General features: G+C 40.6%; 1 protein-coding gene across 1 annotated transcript in view; it reads right to left on the bottom strand.

Annotated features, from left to right (window-relative positions):
* The window catches only part of LOC137049120 (uncharacterized), a 134,132-nt gene that overhangs the window by 92,421 nt on the left and 21,695 nt on the right, over positions 1-20,016 (bottom strand). Inside the window, 11 exon segments of the mRNA XM_067427504.1 lie at positions 9,527-9,835; positions 9,989-10,060; positions 10,168-10,470; positions 10,686-11,003; positions 11,041-11,403; positions 11,509-11,823; positions 11,924-12,238; positions 15,447-15,761; positions 16,442-16,744; positions 17,246-17,548; positions 17,720-18,037. Coding sequence (XP_067283605.1) covers positions 9,527-9,835; positions 9,989-10,060; positions 10,168-10,470; positions 10,686-11,003; positions 11,041-11,403; positions 11,509-11,823; positions 11,924-12,238; positions 15,447-15,761; positions 16,442-16,744; positions 17,246-17,548; positions 17,720-18,037 — 3,234 coding nt within the window.

The following is a 20,016-nucleotide window of genomic DNA, read 5'->3' as shown; positions in this document are numbered from 1 at the left end:
AACCCGCAGTCCAAGTCTACGTATCTGAACGCCAATGTGTTAGTCGGAGCTCTAAAACATCAGCCTGGTGTGCTTTTATGCTCCAACGAAAAACTGTGTTCTAGTCCGTGTTACTAACCTGAGCGTAGTCTTGTGGTGTCATGGATGTACATGATCCACTGAGTTATTAACACAACATACGTTATAGCATTTTCATGGTTAATGCAATTGAATAACACTGTAGCCACATGGCAATCCTATGCTCCACCTGGGAGACAAACAAATTCAACAAAGAACCACATTTATTCAGTTTTTCTCAAGATACATGGTCTAGAATGCATATAGCATCTACAACCTTTATCCTAAGTGTTTCATACACTTACAGTAAAGCAATCTTGTGTTTTAAAGAATAAACTTAAATAGCCTAGGTGTTTTTATTAACACAAACAACTATCGTGTGTTCAATGCGCACGTGTTTAGTACAATTACACATTTGAAAATGCATACGAACTAATACCAAGCGTTAGGCGGAACTCTAAAATCTCAGTCGGCGTGCCTCAAAGCTCCACCCAAAAACTGAACTCCAGTCCGTTACTAACCTGACAGATTTGCGGTAACAATACATCCTAATGCACTAAAATCAATAATTTCAGAGTAAATCAAAATTAAATCGAACGCAACAACATATTTATCAAAATGTCTTAAAGATAATGATTTTGATTCGGCCCTGCAGTCACAACTGGCTGGCATGTACATTGCTTGCACAACAACAGTCAGGCTTAAGGCCAATGAGCGACTCTGTTGGTGTTAACATCCAATGAACTAGCAGCACATGCTGAGTGCAGTCAAATTCCTGCTCGAATTCTGTTTTGAGTGAGGTTTCGGATTTTATTTTCATGCCAATACATTTGAATATGAAAGACTGGTTCAAGACTGATGCAAGCACATTCGTTGTATCTCTTTTTAGATTACAAATGCCTAATTGCTTGATTTAGTCTATTTACAGACTAATCTGCTCAGTGCACAGTGGCAATTTTAACTGAATTTACAAAATGTGATAGATTTAGGAGTTACTTATTTGGCTAAACGCTCCCATTGAACATAGAGAGAAAGTCTTTGTTCACCGAGTGGGCGTGGTACGCCCCGTGGGCTCGCTGAGCCACTCAGAAACATCATGAGGTTTCTTAACAAAAATACAGTAACAACATCACTATCATTCTGTGTATCAATCTTAGATTTGAATCGTACCACCTCTTAATCATTTGTAGCCACGAGTAATTTAGCTGTGTGGCAATAATAGCTGTAGCCAATTTTGATCAAACAAAAAGTTCTCTTCATTTTTACATGTTGCATATGCATCAGCCTGTTTTTCCCAACTTTGTTTTTCATAAACAAATGCATCAACGTGCGTATCTATCAAATCACAAATGCCTTCCAATTGTTTACAAACTTAGATTTTTAATTCTATTGTTTGCTCGTTCTCATCGTGTGTTGCTAGTTTGTTGCAGCTAATAAAACAACGGAGAAAGCATTTAGCTGATTTTAAAAACGCTCTAATTTACAAATGCTTATCGAGTCTCAGGAAATAGTTTGGAAGATGTTTTTCCAATTTAGGTTTAGTTGTTGTAGGTCTACGCCGACAAAGAAATATTTTAAAATCCATAACATGAGTTTTAATTCCTCTACTGCGCTGTCGCTATCATGTCCCTGGTATGTGATGTATCTAAATTCTTAAACCCCACCGGATTGCGGTTCCGGTCTAACATTGGGTATTCCGACCCATTCTATTAATGTGTCTATATGGGATGCGTCTGTTTTTCCCTAAACATTTCTAAAAGGGCAAAAAGAATTTTACTTACCAGAACAGCTGAAGAAAGAGAAGTGCAAACCTCTTGTTGATTTTAAAATCGAATACTTCGCTGAAAAGACGTTGCTCGTAAGAGAGTTGCAACATCACGGAGGCTGGTCACCATTTTGTAAGGCCGCCCAAATCGTCCCAATGGAGGCTAACGATCGGCGGGTGAAGTTCGCTGCGCGTTCGTCTTTTCAGCGGGGAAAAGGGGATTTTATTCCAATTCCTCGTTATCTGACTCCATTTAATTATAATTTAGAATTTGGATTAGAATGCCAATTGTTTATTTGGTCATTCATTTTTAATAGTTTAAGTACACATTTAATTATTCCGTTTAACCCATTGTTGAAATTATACCCAACCTGAATAATTCCAGAGCAAGTCAGAATCCATCAAAGTGTAACAATTTATTTAACAGTCAGGTAAAAATATAAAGCCAATTACATAGTCAATTCAAAGGTAATCCATATATAACATCAAATAGTCTGAAGTAAAGAATGAAATGTATACCTGACTTCTGAAAACTACATAATGCTGGCTATTTTGAGACATCCAACATTACGGGCTGACCGGTTTAAAGTGTCAAGCCCTGAGCTCTTTGCAACATTTCCTTAAATACCCAGAACCAGATACATACCCATCACAATAGGAATTTGCATTGATCAAGTTCTATAGACTTGATTAGAAGAGAGGCCAAATGCCTGAAAGCCACACCCACCATACACCAAGGAAAGATATCTTTAAACCCTTAAAACATTGATTATCTTTTGGTTAACTTCTGTGGAGTTGAGATATTTGTACCAGTCGCACTGAGACATTTCAAATGATATCAAACACATATGATACTCGATCGTGTGGATTGACATTGTAATATAGAGATTCTGGATGCATTTTCAGTGATCTCAGCATGAGAGAGGGAATGAATTGGGGGAGAGGGAGTCAATAGGGAAAGATGTAGATTAGCTGATAGTGAGGTGAGACTTGCGTCTCCAGTGGTGTGTGAGGGACAGTTCAGATGTTAATTTCCTTATTTTCTCAGAGAGTCTTTGTTCTTCATTCAGACATTTCGGCATATACTAGTTTTTTCAGTCTTACATCATCATGGGGTATTGTTTGTAGAATTTTGAGGAAAATAATGAATTTAATCCATTTTGGAATAAGGTGTAACATTAAAAGAATGTGGAAAAAGTGAAGCGCTGTGCACTTTCCGGATGCACTAAAAAATTTCCAGAAAACAAATTTGTGCAAGGCATTATAACCATCAGGTTTTATCACAGGAAAACTCTCCTACATTAAAATTATTTGACAGGAACAAAAAAAGAAAGCAAATGGTAAAGTGTAGAAACATTTAACCCTGACCCTGATTCTTAACTTGAATTATCTAGAAATGTTGGAAGTAATTCTGTTGATCCAAATGTATATTAATAACCATGTTTAAGTGGTTTATTAAAGAATATTGAAAAGAGAATCAAAGGCAACTCTAAAGGTAATGTTTCAAAATGTCAGTATTTATTTATTTTTTATAAAAAATGTTTTATCTATCCAGAAGCTGTAATGAAAAGTGTCAGTAGGTGTAGGTAGCCATCGAGTCAAACAGCTTCTCTCTCGTTGTTTGACTCCTCACCCACATCATCATAGTCTGCATTTAAAAAAGAAAAAAGAAAAAAAAGTTAAATGTTACGATTGAGTACGCAAATGACTATTTAAATTATTTTAGGTAACAATTTAGTTTATGGTCCAATTCTAAATAATATAGCTTATTAGCATGCACATTACAAAGATATTGGCTGTTTGTCAATTCTTATAAAGCACATTTATTATGCCTTATTCTGCATGATAATATTCTATATCTTTTTTTCTACTCAAACATCTTCGGTAGTTTAATAGTGAAATGGACCGTAATCTAAAGTGTGAATTTATTTTTATTTTTATTTTGTATTTATCTTATCTTTCATTTTATTCTAAAATATGTAATAAACAATGAGGTGTGTTCAAACATTTGACAGTATATATGAGAGAAATACAGTGGTGCGGTGTCATGAAGGGGTCAATTCGTAAATTGTGAGTCTTAAACATGATGTATATTATAATATATTTAAAAATTGTTGTAATCATAAGCTTAAAAGGTTACCTATCAAGTTTCTGAAATCTTCAGTGATACTCCACACATCATCATACTCCTCTTGATCCCCTTCTTTACACATGTAAAAAAAAAAAAAAAAAAAAACTTTAATACAGCTTGTGTCAATAAATTGCACCTGATGAAGCCACGATGATTCATTAATGCTAGAAACGCTTGTTTGAAAATGTAGATTAAAAATGAAGATGTGTGACTTACCTATTACACATTGAGAGCACTGTCCATTAATGATGACATCATCATAATCCTCTGGTGTGTCCACCACACACACACACACACACACACACACACACACACACACACACACACACACACACACACACACACACACTTAAATATAACTATGCTAATAAAATAACATTTTATCTTAACTTATCTTCACCTTCAATAAATAGGGTGTAAAAAGAACAAAATTATATGTAAAAACAACAACTCCTTTTTTAGTACCAAAGGTCTGTCCACTGGTAATGACATCATCATAGCCCTCTGGTGTCTCATCTACAAATGTAACATAAAATCAATGCCTTTAAGCTCAAAACAAACTTGAACGTATATATTAAGATGTAGAGAATGTAGAATTACAGAGAGAGAACTACTATTGTACAGAAGTGAACCAGCACCTGTCTCATGATCTGGTTTTGGTCCATCAATGATGATTTCCTCATAGTATCCTAAAGAAATAAATATATTTGCAGAAATAAAATGCAGGCAGTGAGATCATTTGAATCATCTAGTAATGAAATCCCTTGACCAGTTTACAAGGCTGATGTCTTATTGCCATTGTAATACAGTGGGTAAGGAAAGTATTCACAACCCCTTAAATGTTTCACTCTTTGTTATATTGCAGCCATTTGCTAAAATCAATTACTTTTTTTTTTTCTCTCATTAATGTACTCCCAGCACCCCATATTGACAGAAAAACACTGTCAAAAGAATTGTTGACATTTTTGCAGGTTTATTAAAAGAGAAAAACTCGTATATTTAACTCTGATAGATTTCTTCTGATCATCCTTAGATGGTTCTACACCTTCATTTGAGTCCAGCTGTGTTTGATTATTCTGATTGGACTTGATTAGGAAAGCCACACACCTGTCTATATAAGACCTTACAGCTCACAGTATATGTCAGAGCAAATGAGAATCATGAGGACAAAGGAACTGCCTGAAGAGCTCAGAGACTAAGGTTTGGTATCGTTTGGGTTTTTTACGATTCCGGTGCCAAACCGGTACTTTTAAAATGGTACCAGTGCCTAAACGGTGCCTGAAACGATACTTTTTAAAAAAAGAGCCACAAAACGACGGTGGAGGACATTAAATAATGGCTTTTAATAGATTTTATTTTAAAATTATTATTCTTCAAATTGAAGAATTCCCTTAAAAGTTATAAATATACTTAAAGGGATCCCCTGGTGTTGAGACTTGTATGGCTTAATATAACATAAACAATGTCTCTTACTGAATTATGTAGTAGAAAACCCATGAAAGATCTACATTATTTAAAAAATCGATTTTATATTTGGACCATGGGCGGCGCCATTTTGTTTGCGTTCTAGGTTGATGACGTAGAATGGTTGCACTACTCAATCAGCTGGCGTTACCCGTAGCTATTTTTACCACAGCGCAACTCGAAAATTGTTTCAGAGTTAAACAAAACCAATGAATTGCTTTGTAATTGTACTTAAAACACACTCAAACATACATGTGCACACAAACTCACCTACACAAGTCACAAACAGATCGGCGGGCGGGCACACACACTTGAGAGTCTGCGCTGTCTCAATCGAGATGTTGGGCTGCTCAGTCTCCACAACAGGGGCTAAATCCGAAATCGACCCCCTATACCTTGAAATAGGGCATTATTTGAAGGGACGGCCATTTGTAGTGTTGTCCGACACCATAGTGGACATCGAGTGCAGTCATTCAATCTCACGTTGCACCGCAATAACGAGTGTACAGCCGATTTACAAACAGCTGTCCGACTTCACACACTCGTCTTCATTCACTCCTTCAAGTTGTATTAGTGAACAAAAGTAGCGAATGTTATTTGTGTCTTAAAAGTGAAAGTTTAAAGATTGAGGTTAATTCACTGAGCTTGTGCTCAAACTTTAATGCACAAACCAATCCCATGCATCCATAGACAGTAAAAGAAATGGACGGAGCGTTCCCATTGACGTCTACGGCGAAAGAATGAAGTCAACCTAGGGGCACTCACTTCCTGATGGCTGAGCGAACTGCGCAGGCTCAGACTGAGCTTGACGACGTAGATGTGACGTGAGCCTCCTGTCTGACAGCTGTGAGTCTTCTAGTAGATGTGGAAAGCGAAAGCTGAATCACGTTGTTTAAATATTTTCTCCCGTTGCTTTTGGCTCACTATGGGCTTCTCCCCATTCTTCCCCCTTGACTTTATCAGACTAGTCTCCAGGACATGTCTCCACGTCCCCCCGATTGTCTCATAGACAGTAAAAGATTGCCTGCGAGCGTCTCTTCAGGTCTATACGGTAATTTCTCAACTGTGCGACAGGGTCGCGTTGGTTATGACGCAATCGTTAGCCTATTTTTACAAAAACAGCTGCTGCGGGGCGATAGTGTAAGATACAAGGTAATGGAGCCTTTTATACATTGTCATGTTTCTTTAGAAATAAACAATGGACAAATGGAGTCTTTAAACGTCTCAGATGTAAAGTTATTCACTGTCAAAGTGACTCAAAAATGAATGGGAGTCAATGGGATGCTAACAGCAGGTGATGGCTTGGTTAGCAATGGCCGCCCCTAGGGGTGGAACGCTTTCCGAGCGCTAGATTACCCCCTTGCATGCATCATCACCAAAACATCCTGCTCTCTTCCTCACGTTACCCTATCCCATCGTCCTACCTAGATATTTCCCTCTGCTGGTTACATTAGGCATTACAGTTATTCTACTGCATATCAACAGTCTATCTATGATATCAACACAGGGATTGAGGGTTATGTATGCGCGCACGCAGTGCGTGTGCATGTGTGTGTGTGTGTGTGTGTTCGCGCCGATCTGTTGGGGTGTGTGTGTGTGCGTGTATGTGTATGTGTGTGTGTGTTCGCGCCGATCTGTTGGGGTGTGTGTGTGTGTGTGTGTGTGTTCGCGCCGATCTGTTGGGGTGTGTGTGTGTGCGTGTATGTGTATGTGTGTGTGTGTTCGCGCCGATCTGTTGGGGTGTGTGTGTGTGTGTGTGTGTGTTCGCGCCGATCTGTTGGGGTGTGTGTGAGTCTGTGTGAGAGAGAGAGTTTGTGTGCACATATATGTTTGGGTGCGTGAAGTCGGACAGCTGTTTGTAAATCGGCTGTATCACATGTATGTTTGAGTGTGTTTTAAGTACAATTACAAAGCAATTCATTGGTTTTGTTTAACTCTGAAACAATTTTCGAGTTGCGTTGTGGTAAAAATAGCTACAGGTAACGCCAGCTGATTGAGGAGTGCAACCATTCTACGTCATCAACCTAGAACGCAAACAAAATGGCGCCGCCCATGGTCCAAATATAAAATCGATTATTTAAATAACGTAGATCTTTCATGGGTTTTCTACTACATAATTCAGTAAGAGACATCATTTATGTTATATTAAGCCATACAAGTCTCAACACCAGGGGATCCCTTTAAATATATAAATAGATACAAAACACAATTTACTTAAATTCACAGTAAAAGCTAAGCCACCTAACCTAACTACAATAGAGCCACCTAACCTAATTTAACACTAAATAACAGCACTAATACTAGTGATATAACAACACTAATAATTGCAAAATAGTCTGTATTCTTGGTCTGATACAAACCAGCTTCAGAACAGCATAATTTTGCATTAATATGACCATATTCTCTGGTTAAATATTTTAGAATGCATCGCCTTATTGTTCCATGGCAACGCGTCGTGCTTCTCACATGACGCAATAGCGCTGTCATATCTCAGTCAGCTGTATACAGTCACCTGTATTGGTTAATGTATTTTTTTTTTTTTGTAGTTTTTATCTGTTAGTTTCAGTGACACCAGTCTCATTCAGTAACTATTAATTCCCTAATGAGGAACTATCTTAGTCCTAATTTCAGTATTACTTACTGATTAGTTCAGCTTGTTTCTATATTAGTTAATAGTGGTAGCTGAAGTGTTAATGTAGTGATACTCATTAGTCCTGCATTACTTCCTGCATAGTTATCTATTAATAATGGACCATTATTCTAAAGTGTAACCGAAAAATGTAAGGGGGTCTGTAAGGGGGTCTGCTAATATAAAAGTGTCTGATGTACAGTGGATACTTTCCATACCCACTGTACATCAGACACTATTATATTAGCAGGACATGTATTTCCTGGAATTTGTGTATTTCACTGTTTACATTTGTTTAGTGAATTTGTAAATCACATCTCTAACCTGAGAGAAGCGAATCAGCATCTCCATTCCAAGAATGCAGTTCTTCAGAGATGAGACTCCCTCCTGTTAAAGAAGAGAGGAACAGAACAAAAACGACTGAATTCTCATATACTTTGGGTCATATAAAGCTCTGTGGATTGACATTTTAAAATGTATTAGGCAGAAGAATGGTAGAAATATCTTTAATTCTACAGTGAATCAGATGTGTATCACTGATGTCTGTAGTTAATCAACGATAAAGTAATAGAGACCGAATACATAATTAAGACCGAATGACGAAACAGCTCACTTAGTCCCAAAAGTAACAGATGACAGCAAGATTTTCAGAAATAAATTAGTTGGATTCCAATCAATCATATCAATCTGCGAAGTGGACTTCATGGGGTATTACTCAATCTTAAGTGAGATTCCAAGAAAGAGTATATGTTCAGTTTAAATAACACTGAAAATCAAATGGGGAATAAGGTTCATTGATACATCACTTCACAGGAAGGAGAAGCAAATTTACCCACCTGTCATTGCACATCACTTCAGTAATTGAAGTTTGATTAAAATAAACACCAGGGAAAGAAGGTGAGGCTTTTTAATTAATTAAATCAGTCCCAGGTGTGGTTTGTACATGATTGTTAATGGTTATAATGTGCACAAGAAGTTTTTAACAATCTCTGATGATGCCTCACCTGTATGAGTGAAGCGATTGTGTCTGTGATAAATTTCCTCATAAACTACCTCGCTTGGAGCCCTGTGTAGTCCTGTGTACCAGTCAGAGAGAGCTGTGAAGAAACAAGTTCACAACACATGACTGATCACACACTGAATACGACACAATATGACAGTCTCTGGATCTCTCCTACCTCTCCTCATCACTCTGTTCCGCTGAATCAGTATAAGCAGTGGCACTAAGAGCAGTAAGAGCACAACTCCCAGTACAATCACAGGCACGGAGAGAGACGCTGGAGGAGTTTGTGGAGGAGTCACTGATGTTGAGCTGGAGCGCACTGTCTGAGAAACTGGAGGAGAAGCTGACGTAACAGACACAGACACTGGCAAATCTGTCAAAGCAGGCACAGATACATTAAACATTTTGCAAATATTATCATCACTAAAATTATGTAAAAATGGCCAGTATTGGTCAGTGTGTTGCTGTGACCTGCACAGGTGAGTCCAGCGTGCTCTTTGTGGGAGCAGTCAGTGTGGTTCTTCAGGGAGCGAGGACAGTCCCACAGGTGAATCTCATTCCCTCTGCACTTGACTCTGTTCAGCCACACAACACCTTCACCAGCACCAAAGGCTGAATTCCCATCAGCCCTCAGTGCTGCTCCACAACCCAGCTGCCTGCAGACCACCTGAGCATCGCTGATGTCCCACAGATCATCACAGACTGAGCCCCACACAGCGTTATGATACACCTCCAGCCTCCCAGAGCACCGGCCCGCCCCTCCACTCAGCCTGAGAGGAACATGCTCTAAATCATAAAATCACAGAGAACACTTTATTGTATACCAACATCAAAAAATGGTGTCTGTGGTGCGAGATTAAATCCTCTTGGAGCCCCAAGTTTAAAATTATACATATGGCTGTTATGATTTTTTTGTTCTTTTACATCAAATTAATTTACCTGAACACTGTCTCTGATGTGGAGATGTGGAGCATGTCAAATAGCTTCTAGGGGACTCATGACTCTCCTGTTCTGTAATCACAAATTAATTCAATATATTGCAAATACATTTTGTTCATACACTCAATAATGTTAACGGATTACGATTGTATTTTAAGAAATGCTTGCTTCAGTCTTACCTGAGCAGCTGATTTTGGCCACTTCATCTCGGTCACAGTCATTCTGTCCCCAGGGTGAAGATGGACACTGCCACAAATTTAAATCATGTGGTCGACATTTCACTTTATCCAGCCAGTTAGGAGCTGATTCCAGTCTTGGATTAGAAGAGGATTCAACACCAGATCTTCCACAGTTCAGCTCTTGACAGATCAGACTCACTGTGTCTGGTTCCATCTGGTTCCAGCACACATTACCCCAGGATCCATTGTAGAAAACCTCCAGATTCCCTTCACAGCCCTCAGTTAACCTGATCTCTTTAAACTCTAGATGAAAAATTATGTGCATTAAAACAAGAGCAATACTGGTTTTGCTAAATCTAAAAATATCACCAAAATAACTGGTTAATATAAGGCTAATAATAAGCGTAATATTATAAAACTGTAGTATTTGGTATTGAAAAACAAATAAATACATACTGTATAACATACTGGCAAACTGTAAATACATACTGGCAAACATTTGCACTAGTGTAATATACCTGAGCACACGACTCCTACATCCTCCTTGTGTTGACAGTCATGTGTTCCCCAGCCTGGAGAAGAGCAGTTCCACAGGGACGTCTCATTCCCCTCACATTCCACCTCATCCAGCCATATGGGTCCAGAACCAGGACCAAACCAGGCTGGTACCTGCTGGTTACTGAGGGCCACTCCACACTGCAGCTGTCTGCACACCACATGGGCATCTTTAATATCCCAGGAGTCATCACACACTGTCCCCCATGAGCCGCTGTGAAAAACCTCCAGCCTCCCTGCACAGTCTCCCCCAGAACCCACCAGCCTGATGGACCCGTGACCTGATATTCAGAGAGAGAAAAACACATTATTGATCACTAACAACTGAAGAATCTGCCCAGATGTTGCTCTTCTCACCAAGGCAGGAGATTGACAGCTGTTGTGTGGAGCTGCAGTTGAGAGTTTGTGGAGAGCTGCAGTTCCTCAGATGAGCTTCACTCCCAGAGCACTGGAAGCCCGTCACACACTCATGACTGAGTTCAGGACTGGATGAAGAGGAGACGGAGAAGTTCAGCACAGAGCCACAGCCCAGCTGTCTGCAGACCACAGAGGATTCAGTGAGACTCCAGGAGTCCAGCAGAACTCTCCTCCAGACCTGATGGATGGAAACTTCCACCTCCCCCTCACACTGTCTCTCTCCAGACAACCGCACCAGACCATCATGAACAGCCAGAGAGGAATCTGAGGAGAAATGATTATGTTTTACATCAATATATATTTGAAAATATGTTTTACATCAATATTACATTTTACATGACAAAGTCAGAAATAAATGAAAAGAATCACTAGAGCAGATGACTCCAACATCTCGTCTATGAGAACATTCAGCTCGACTCCATGAAGAGATGGAACATTCTGAGAGTTTTGTTTCATTCCCGTCACAATCAAACACATCAGCCCAGATTTCACCACTTCCCTCTCCAAACCAGTCTGATCCCACAACAGACACAGCAATCCCACAATCCAGCTGTCTACAGAGGACACTGGCAGCTCTCATATCCCAGCATGCATCACACACTGTGCCCCAATCATTGAGGAACTGAAGCTCCACTCTTCCAGAACAGATGTCAGGACCATTGACCAGTCTGAGGTCAGTGTAACCTGGACAAAGGACAGAGAGTTTAATTAAACAGTATGAAACATGAAATAGAATGGTTTAAAAAAACTTAAAAAAAACTAATTGTAACTACTGCTCCATTACCAGAACACAACAGTCCAATGTCATTCTCATGAGTACAGTTGTGTCTGAGAGAAAATGATGTAGGACAGAAAGATATATAAGACTCATTTCCTCTGCACTGAATCTCTTGTATCCACATCTGAGCGTCTCCTTTGCCAAAAGCAGCTTCTCCCAGCACCTGTACAGGAGCTCCACAGTCCAGCTCTCTACACACAACCTCTGCATCCTGCTGGTCAAAGGCAGCCGCACACACTGAATTCCAGGTGTTTCCATGAACCATTTCTAATCTCCCAGAGCACAGGTGAGGCCCATTGGTTAGTCTGGAACGTTTATGATCTGTTTTTATTACATTCAAAATGGAACAAAGCAGAAAAAACAGTTACTCAGAGTGGCAAGCGTATGGGTTTTATTCAGCGGTTACAGTCCCTAAATAACAATAATTATATAAAAATTACAACATCAATAATAACATCAGTTCCCTATTGAGAGGTTTCTCGTATTGCGTATGGGAAAAACTCCTTTTCTCGAGAATATGAACCAAAACTTTATTAATGAAGGTATCTATGTAAAGCGCAGTGCAGCTGCACGGCAATAGCCAGGCGCGAGGAGCGCTCTGATTGGCCGGGACACGGCAACTGCAGGAACCTATGGTGAGGCGGCTGAGAGGAACAAACCAATGGGGGAGCTCCAGAGAGACCGCCAAAAAAGGAGCTTATATTAGCATACAGGAGGCTATAAAAGACCCTGATTTGCCATAGGTGTCAGGTTTTATCTCCTTCAGCGACATCGTTGGGTTGCTGACCTCCGGAATCAAGCAAACCGCTGTCGAAAAGCAACCAGCGGAACTTCCCTGCAGCCCTGAGGACCCCGGATTCCCACCGGGTCTCCGCCTTCAGCCACCTGCGTTCCAGCTGGGCCATCCGGCGTTAAATATCCTTTATTCTGTATGTCTGTGTGTGTGTTGCAGATGCAACGCCACTTCAAAGAGCTTACAGGCTTGTTCTATGTGAGGACTCTCCCTCTTCTCTCGTTCCGTCGCGCTGAAGAAGCGCCGTGGAGAGAAAATGTTAGAGTACATGAACAAACTCAAGCCGTAGCTCTCTTCACTCTGCCACCGCGGCTCTTCTTTCCACCGCTGCCGCAGAGCTTTCCTCATTCTTCCTCTTCTCTCGTTCCGCCGCGCCCAGAATCGCCACGGACAGAGAATACTAGAGTAAATAAACAAACTCGAGCCGACTAAACTCTCGTCACTATGCCGCCTTGCTGAAGAAGCCCCTACATAAGCACTGTTAATTCAGCCACAAAATCACTCATAAATCCCACCATGGCCAGATTACACCATGGACTACCTTATATTCCCCCAGTTCCCTTGGTTCAGGTGACTGAAGATGTTAATAGTGCAGTCAACTAGCCTGTGGTCAAACATTCTAGAACATAACGGCATTGTAAAATGGCTTCCATACCATCCGAACTTCCTTACATTCTCCCATTTCCCTTAGTTAAGTGACTGGAGAGGAAATATTGCAGTCAACTACCCTGTGTCAAACATGCTTGTCTGCACACTAACACTGTGTGCGTTTACTCCTGTGGACTCGCTCACTGTACTCTACGTAGGTTGAGCCCACTACACAGTGCACGCCACTGCACATTATTTACAACGACACACAAAAGAGCTTTTTCTATGTAGGAAATTTGCCCACTTTACAGTCTGCACTCCTGCACCTAAGCACTTTTCACAAAGTGCACTCGCGCCAAGAGCACCATAAATGTGAGTTTCGCGCCCACTGCAAAGCCTGCGCCGCCAAAACCTAAACACTATACCCACAGTGTTACAAGCTCACAGTGTTACAGCACAAGCAACTGGGTTACCAGGTCCCTATTACTAAGCGCCCCCCCGAATCTGATTCAGGCCCATACTACAGACATCTGAACAAAGCACTTATGACATGCTCGTTTAAGATGCTGACGGTGAAACAATTCCTTGCGCACACCCGCCCCAAGGATTGGTTTTTCACAATAGATCTGAAAAACGCCTCTCCCTTCCTCAGTCCCTATTTGGGACCTCGCCGTGGTTTTAGGAGCCATGAAGGGTCCCCCCTCCTAACCACTTCAGACCATGAGCTTGAAGCACTTATAACTCAAAACCGCTTTTCTGCTGGCTTTGTGTGCTGGAACCTCGTTTAAGCGAGTGGGTGGCTCACACGCACTCTCCATGAGCCCTTCCTGTCTTGAGTTCGGGTCCAACAACTTCTTGGTTGTGCTCAAACCGAGACATGGTTTTATACCCAAAGTGCTATCAAACCCTTTCAGTATGCGGGTCATTACACTGCTTCCTTTACCCGCGTCTAAGAGAGAATAAGACGCGAACCTATTCTGCCCAGTCAGAGCATTGTGATTGTATCTAGAGCGCTCCGCCCCCTTCTGGCAGTCGGATCAGCTCTTCATTGCTTCGATGGCAGCACTAAAGGTTGTGCTGTCATGGGACAAGGACTCTCACACTGGATAGTGGACGCGATCTCACTAGCATATAGGTCTAAGAACCTAACCTGTCCTACAGGCATTAAAGCCCACTCCAATAGAGGCATGGCCTCATCTTGGGCTTGGTCATGTGGCACTTCCATGGAAGATATTTGTGCGGCGGCAGGCTGGGCCTCTCCGTCCACTTTTATCAGATTCTACAATTTGGAGGTCCCAGCTTTACAAGCAGAGCTTTTCTCCGTCTAAGGGCTCTATCTGTAGCCCTGGCAACACGACAGCTCAATCTGTAGCCCTGGCAACACGATTGCTTCTATTGCGTTCCGCTTATACACTATCCTTCATAAGCACCATTACACTCTACCATAGATCCGACTATGGTGTCAGGTGTTCAAACGAACCGACTCTTCCGGTTCTTTTCATTCCCCTTATGAAGCCTGTCTGTGTCGGTCTCTCTAGAGGTTTTCTGACTTTCCCTAATTCAGTTGGGGATTTTGGGTCGGTCAGCACGCACAGCGTTTTACATTGTGTTCCCATACGCAATACGAGGAACCTCTCAATAGGGAACATACTCGGTTACTTTCGTAACCTCGGTTCCCTGAGAGAGGGAACGAGTATTGCATTCCGCACCATGTTTGTGCTTCTCAGGTATCGCTTCAGTCGATTTTTAAAACCTGACACCTATGGCGAATCAGGGTCTTTTATAGCCTCCTGTATGCTAATATAATCCCCTTTTTTGGCGGTCTCTCTGGAACGCCCCCCATTGGTTCGTTCAACTCAGCAGCCTCACCATAGGTTCCTGCAGTTGCCGCGGCCCCTCCAATCAGAGCGCTCCTCGCGCCTGGCTATTGCCGTGCAGCTGCACTGTGCTTTACATAGATACCTTCATTAATAAAGTTTTGCTTCATATTCTCGAGAAAATGAGTTTTTCCCATACGCAATACTCATTCCCTCTCTCATGGAACAGAGGTTACGAAAGTAACAGAGTACGATTTTCCCCATCAGTTTTGCAAGAGAGTGTGTAAGTTATGACATTTATCACAATATAAAATTATACTTTGTCATTCACCTGAACAGATGATTCCAGCATCACTATTATGACCACAGGTATGTTTACCCCATCCTGCTGATTCACAGTTCTTCAGTGTTGACTCCATTCCAAAACAAAATAAAACACTCATCCAGATTGGTCCTGATCCTGGTCCAAAATGAGCATTACCCAGAGCGTCTACAGGTTCTCCACAGTCCAGTTCTCTACACACCACTGCAGCTTCAGTCATATCCCAGAAAACATCACACACTGTTCCCCACTGACCTCTATGAAGAACCTCCACTCTACCAGCACAGCGACTGTGTCCACCAACCAACCTCACATTCATTACATCTAAGGGAGGTAATAGAAATGGAGAGAAAACAGCATTTATCATACTTAAAATAATACAATAGACCATTGTGTTGTTTTGTAATTGGTTCATATACAGTAAATGTGTATATGAAACACTCTACAGAGTACAGGAGGATGGATTGAAAATGATATTAATAGGGAAATATTGGCTGGCGGAGATCATACATATGCTATACGAAGACCCCGTGGTCTCTCCCATTGCGCAGAGATCTACGGTCACAAGCAGAGGGGGAGATCTTTCATCCTCATCCAGAATGCCTGGCACTATGGGCCTGGCCAGTGAGTGGTTCAATTTGAACTCAACCGGTCTGTCTGACAGTGTTTTAGGACCATACAAAATGCTAGAGCTTCATCAACTAGGTCTCTTTATGAGTGCAAATGGGGCGTGTTTGAACTCTGCTGTGTGGCAAAACATGAAATTCATTTTCAGTGTTCAGTGTCAGTCTTTCTATCTTTTTTGCAGGATTTGATAAACCAAGGGAAAGCATTTTCAACCATAAAAGTGTTTTGGCTGCTATATCTGCTGGTTTCACGTCAGAGGGTGCTCAACTCTGTTCAAGTGCAGCTTTTTTGCCCTGTTGCAGGCGACAGAAAGCAGCAACAGTCAGCTTTCATGTGGTGTTGGTTTGGTGTGTCCCTACCCTTAATTCATCTCTTACCAGCACACATCAGTTCGACATTGTTGTCATTTAAACAGTTGTTTTCCTCTAATGGTGATGTTGGACAGTTGTGAATCTGAGACTCGTCTCCACTGCACTGAATCTCTTGTGTCCACATCTGAGCGTCTCCTTTGCCAAAAGCAGCTTCTCCCAGCACCTGTACAGGAGCTCCACAGCCCAGCTCTCTACACACAACCTCTGCATCCTGCTGGTCAAAGGCAGCAGCACACACTGACACCCACGACTGATCATCAAGTATCTCTAACCTCCCAGAGCAGCGAGAACCTCCAACAAGCCTGACTCCTAAAGAAGCAATAGAAAACAAATATATAAATAATCAATTACAAATTATTTATTTTAAAATAATACTGATGTGTACAGCTATGTATACCATTTAAATATTATCACTGTTGCATTAAAGCTGCTGTCCGTAACTTTTTTTGTGTTCAAGATTTACAAAAACAGAAAGAAGTAGCTCCGGCTGCAATGTTCTTCCGCAAGATGCATGCAGTTCTGTTTATTAACCACTAGAGTGCAAAAAGTTATGGACTGCAGCTTTAAGAAATGAAAAAAAAAAAAAATTATATATATATATATATATATATATATATATATATATATATATATATATATATATATTTTTTTTTTTTTTTTTTTCATTTCTTAAAGCTGCAGTCCATATATATATATATATTGAACTTAAAAAAATGCATCTCATTTATGATCAGATTTTTTTTAGGTTCCTTTTAGGCAGGTGGATAATCAGTTACAAAATAAAAAGAGGTTTGGAGCAGTGTACAGTACCTGAGCAGATGACTGCAGCATCTTCAGTATGATCACAGGTGCTTTTACCCCATCCTGATGACCCACAGTTCTTCAGTGTAGACTCTGATCCAGTACACATGACATAACTCATCCAGATTGGTCCTGATCCTGGTCCAAATGGAGCATCACCCAGAGAATCTACAGGTTCTCCACAGTCCAGCTCTCTACACACCACTGCAGCATCAGCCAAATCCCAGCCTTCACCACACACTGTTCCCCACTGACCTCTATGAAGAACCTCCACTCTACCAGCACAGCGACTGGGACCACCAACCAGCCTCACATTCACACTGTCTATATATTGAACAGAGAGAATGAGAGATGAAGAGACAATGAGAAACAGAGAGAAATATAGAGTGAGATCAAATAAATCACACAATGAGGAGGGAAAACATTTTGATATCATATCTAATTTCAATCTGGGGATTTAAATCTGAAGTTAAAGTAAAAATTATTTTTTACCTGCACACACAAATTCAACATTGTTGACATGAGAACAGTTGTTTTGGTAATGGTCTAATGGTGATCTTGGACAGAGGTGAATCTGAGACTCATCTCCTCTGCACTGAATCTCTTGTGTCCACATCTGAGCGTCTCCTTTGCCAAAAGCAGCTTCTCCCAGCACCTGTACAGGAGCTCCACAGTCCAGCTCTCTACACACAACCTCTGCATCCTGCTGGTCAAAGGCAGCAGCACACACTGACACCCACGACTGATCATCAAGTATCTCTAACCTCCCAGAGCAGCGAGAACCTCCAACCAGCCTGACTCCTAAATAAGACAACACGGTTAATATATTTCACTGGGCAAAAAAAAAAAAATTAACACTTGATATATATATATATATAAAAATATATATTTTATACATTATTAAGATCATATTTCAAATGAAAAACTATATTATTTTTAATATAAACTAACTAGAATCTTAAAGGTGTCCTAGAATGAGCTAAAACAATATGTTAAATTGTTCTCTGATTTCTACATAGAGGGTATGTGGCTCATTAAGGGTTAAAATTGTCCAGATAAAGTTTTACAGGTCCATTTACAACCCTAGAAATTGTCTCAAGAATTAAATGATTTGCTTTTGCCTTATTTGAAGGGGTCATGAATAATAATGTTGAGCTCTGCTTTGACTGGCTAATTTCAGTGGCTCACACAAGTGCAGTTTTTCAGCAAACACAACTGCACAAGCAGGGGGCCACAGCTGGATTGTGACTGGAGCGTAGATTCCGGAAGTGATCCAGAAATGGAGGATGAAATGGCTGATGCAGATAGTGGAGGCAATGCAAGCAAAGAATGGAAAGTGGTAGAAACTCGGAAAAGAAAGAATTTGGGGTCAAATCTCAAAAACGGACAGTGAAAATAGAAATAACCAGGCAACAAGGAGGGAAGAGGAATATGCTGAAGTTTGCTACTGAGACAGTTAATGTCATTAACCCTTTGAAATGAAAGAATAATTAGGGACGATTCAAAGTATCAAGAAATTGAGGGATGGCAAATGCTTTGTAAAGACTGTAGACAAAAAAAATGGCCCTGTGAATAAAATCACTGGGCCTCATTCATGAAACACAAGAAGAACGAATTTGTGTGTAAATCGTTCGTAAAGCCGCTCTGACATAAACTTTCGGATTAATTTTTTTTTTCTGTATTTTCAAAATTGTAAGCCGCCCAAATCGTCCCAATGGAGGCTAACGATGGCGGGTTGCTGCGCGTTCTATGTTTTCAGTTGGGCATAAATTATTTAATTCCAATTCTTCTTAATCTGACTCCATTTAATCATAATTTAGAATGTAGATTGGAATGCCAATTGGTTATTTATATTTAATAGTTTACATGCACATTTAATTATTCCGTTTAACCCTTTGTTGAAATTATGTCCGTTCGTAATAATTCCAGACCAAGTCAGAATCAATCAAAGTGTAACAATTTATTAACAGTCAGGTAAATGTATAATGCCAATTACATAATCAATTCAAGGGTAATCCATCGAATACTCTGAAGTAAAGAATGAAATGTATACCTGACTTATCGAGGTTACATAATGCTGCATGGGTTAAAACTTCCAGTATTAAGGGCTGACCTGAATACAGTATCGAGCCCTGAGCTCTTTGCAACATTTCCTTAAATACCCAGAACCAGATGCATACCCAGAACCATTTGAAACTCTTTCAAATGGAAACACTAGTTCACAATAGGAATTTGCATTAATCAAGTCCTATAGACTTAAGAAGAAGAGAGGCCAAATGGCTGAAAGCCACACCCACCATACACCAAGGAAAGATATCTTTAAACTCTATATCTAAAACATTTATGATGTTCTAGTTTACTTCTGTGGAGTTGAGATATTTGTATCAGTCACACTGAGACATTTCAAATGATATCAAACACATATAATACTGTATCATGAGGATTGACATTGTAACAAAGAGATTTCTGGTGCATTTCAGGTGATCTCAAGTTTGGGGGAGCAGGAGTTTGGGGGAAGTTTCATGTGAAAGGAAAGGCATGTAAATTAGTGTCATTCATAGATGGTTCACTCAGTGTGATGTCGTCTCGGACAGAGACGCTAACTGTATGAATGAGTTCAGATTCTAATTTCCTCTGTTTTCTCAGAGCGATTAGACATTTCGGCATCTACTAGGTTTTTCCAGCCTTACAGTTGGTACCAAGCGGCAACCTCCCGTGATCTCCCTTGAAGCCAATACGGAAGTAATGTAAACTGCAATTACTTAACTGGCCACTAGAGG

The sequence above is a fragment of the Pseudorasbora parva genome, chromosome 20 (assembly GCF_024679245.1).
Source record: "Pseudorasbora parva isolate DD20220531a chromosome 20, ASM2467924v1, whole genome shotgun sequence".
Lineage (NCBI taxonomy): Eukaryota > Metazoa > Chordata > Actinopteri > Cypriniformes > Gobionidae > Pseudorasbora > Pseudorasbora parva.
Note: the sequence above shows the minus strand (reverse complement) of the source record. Positions and strands in the feature narration are given on the sequence as shown.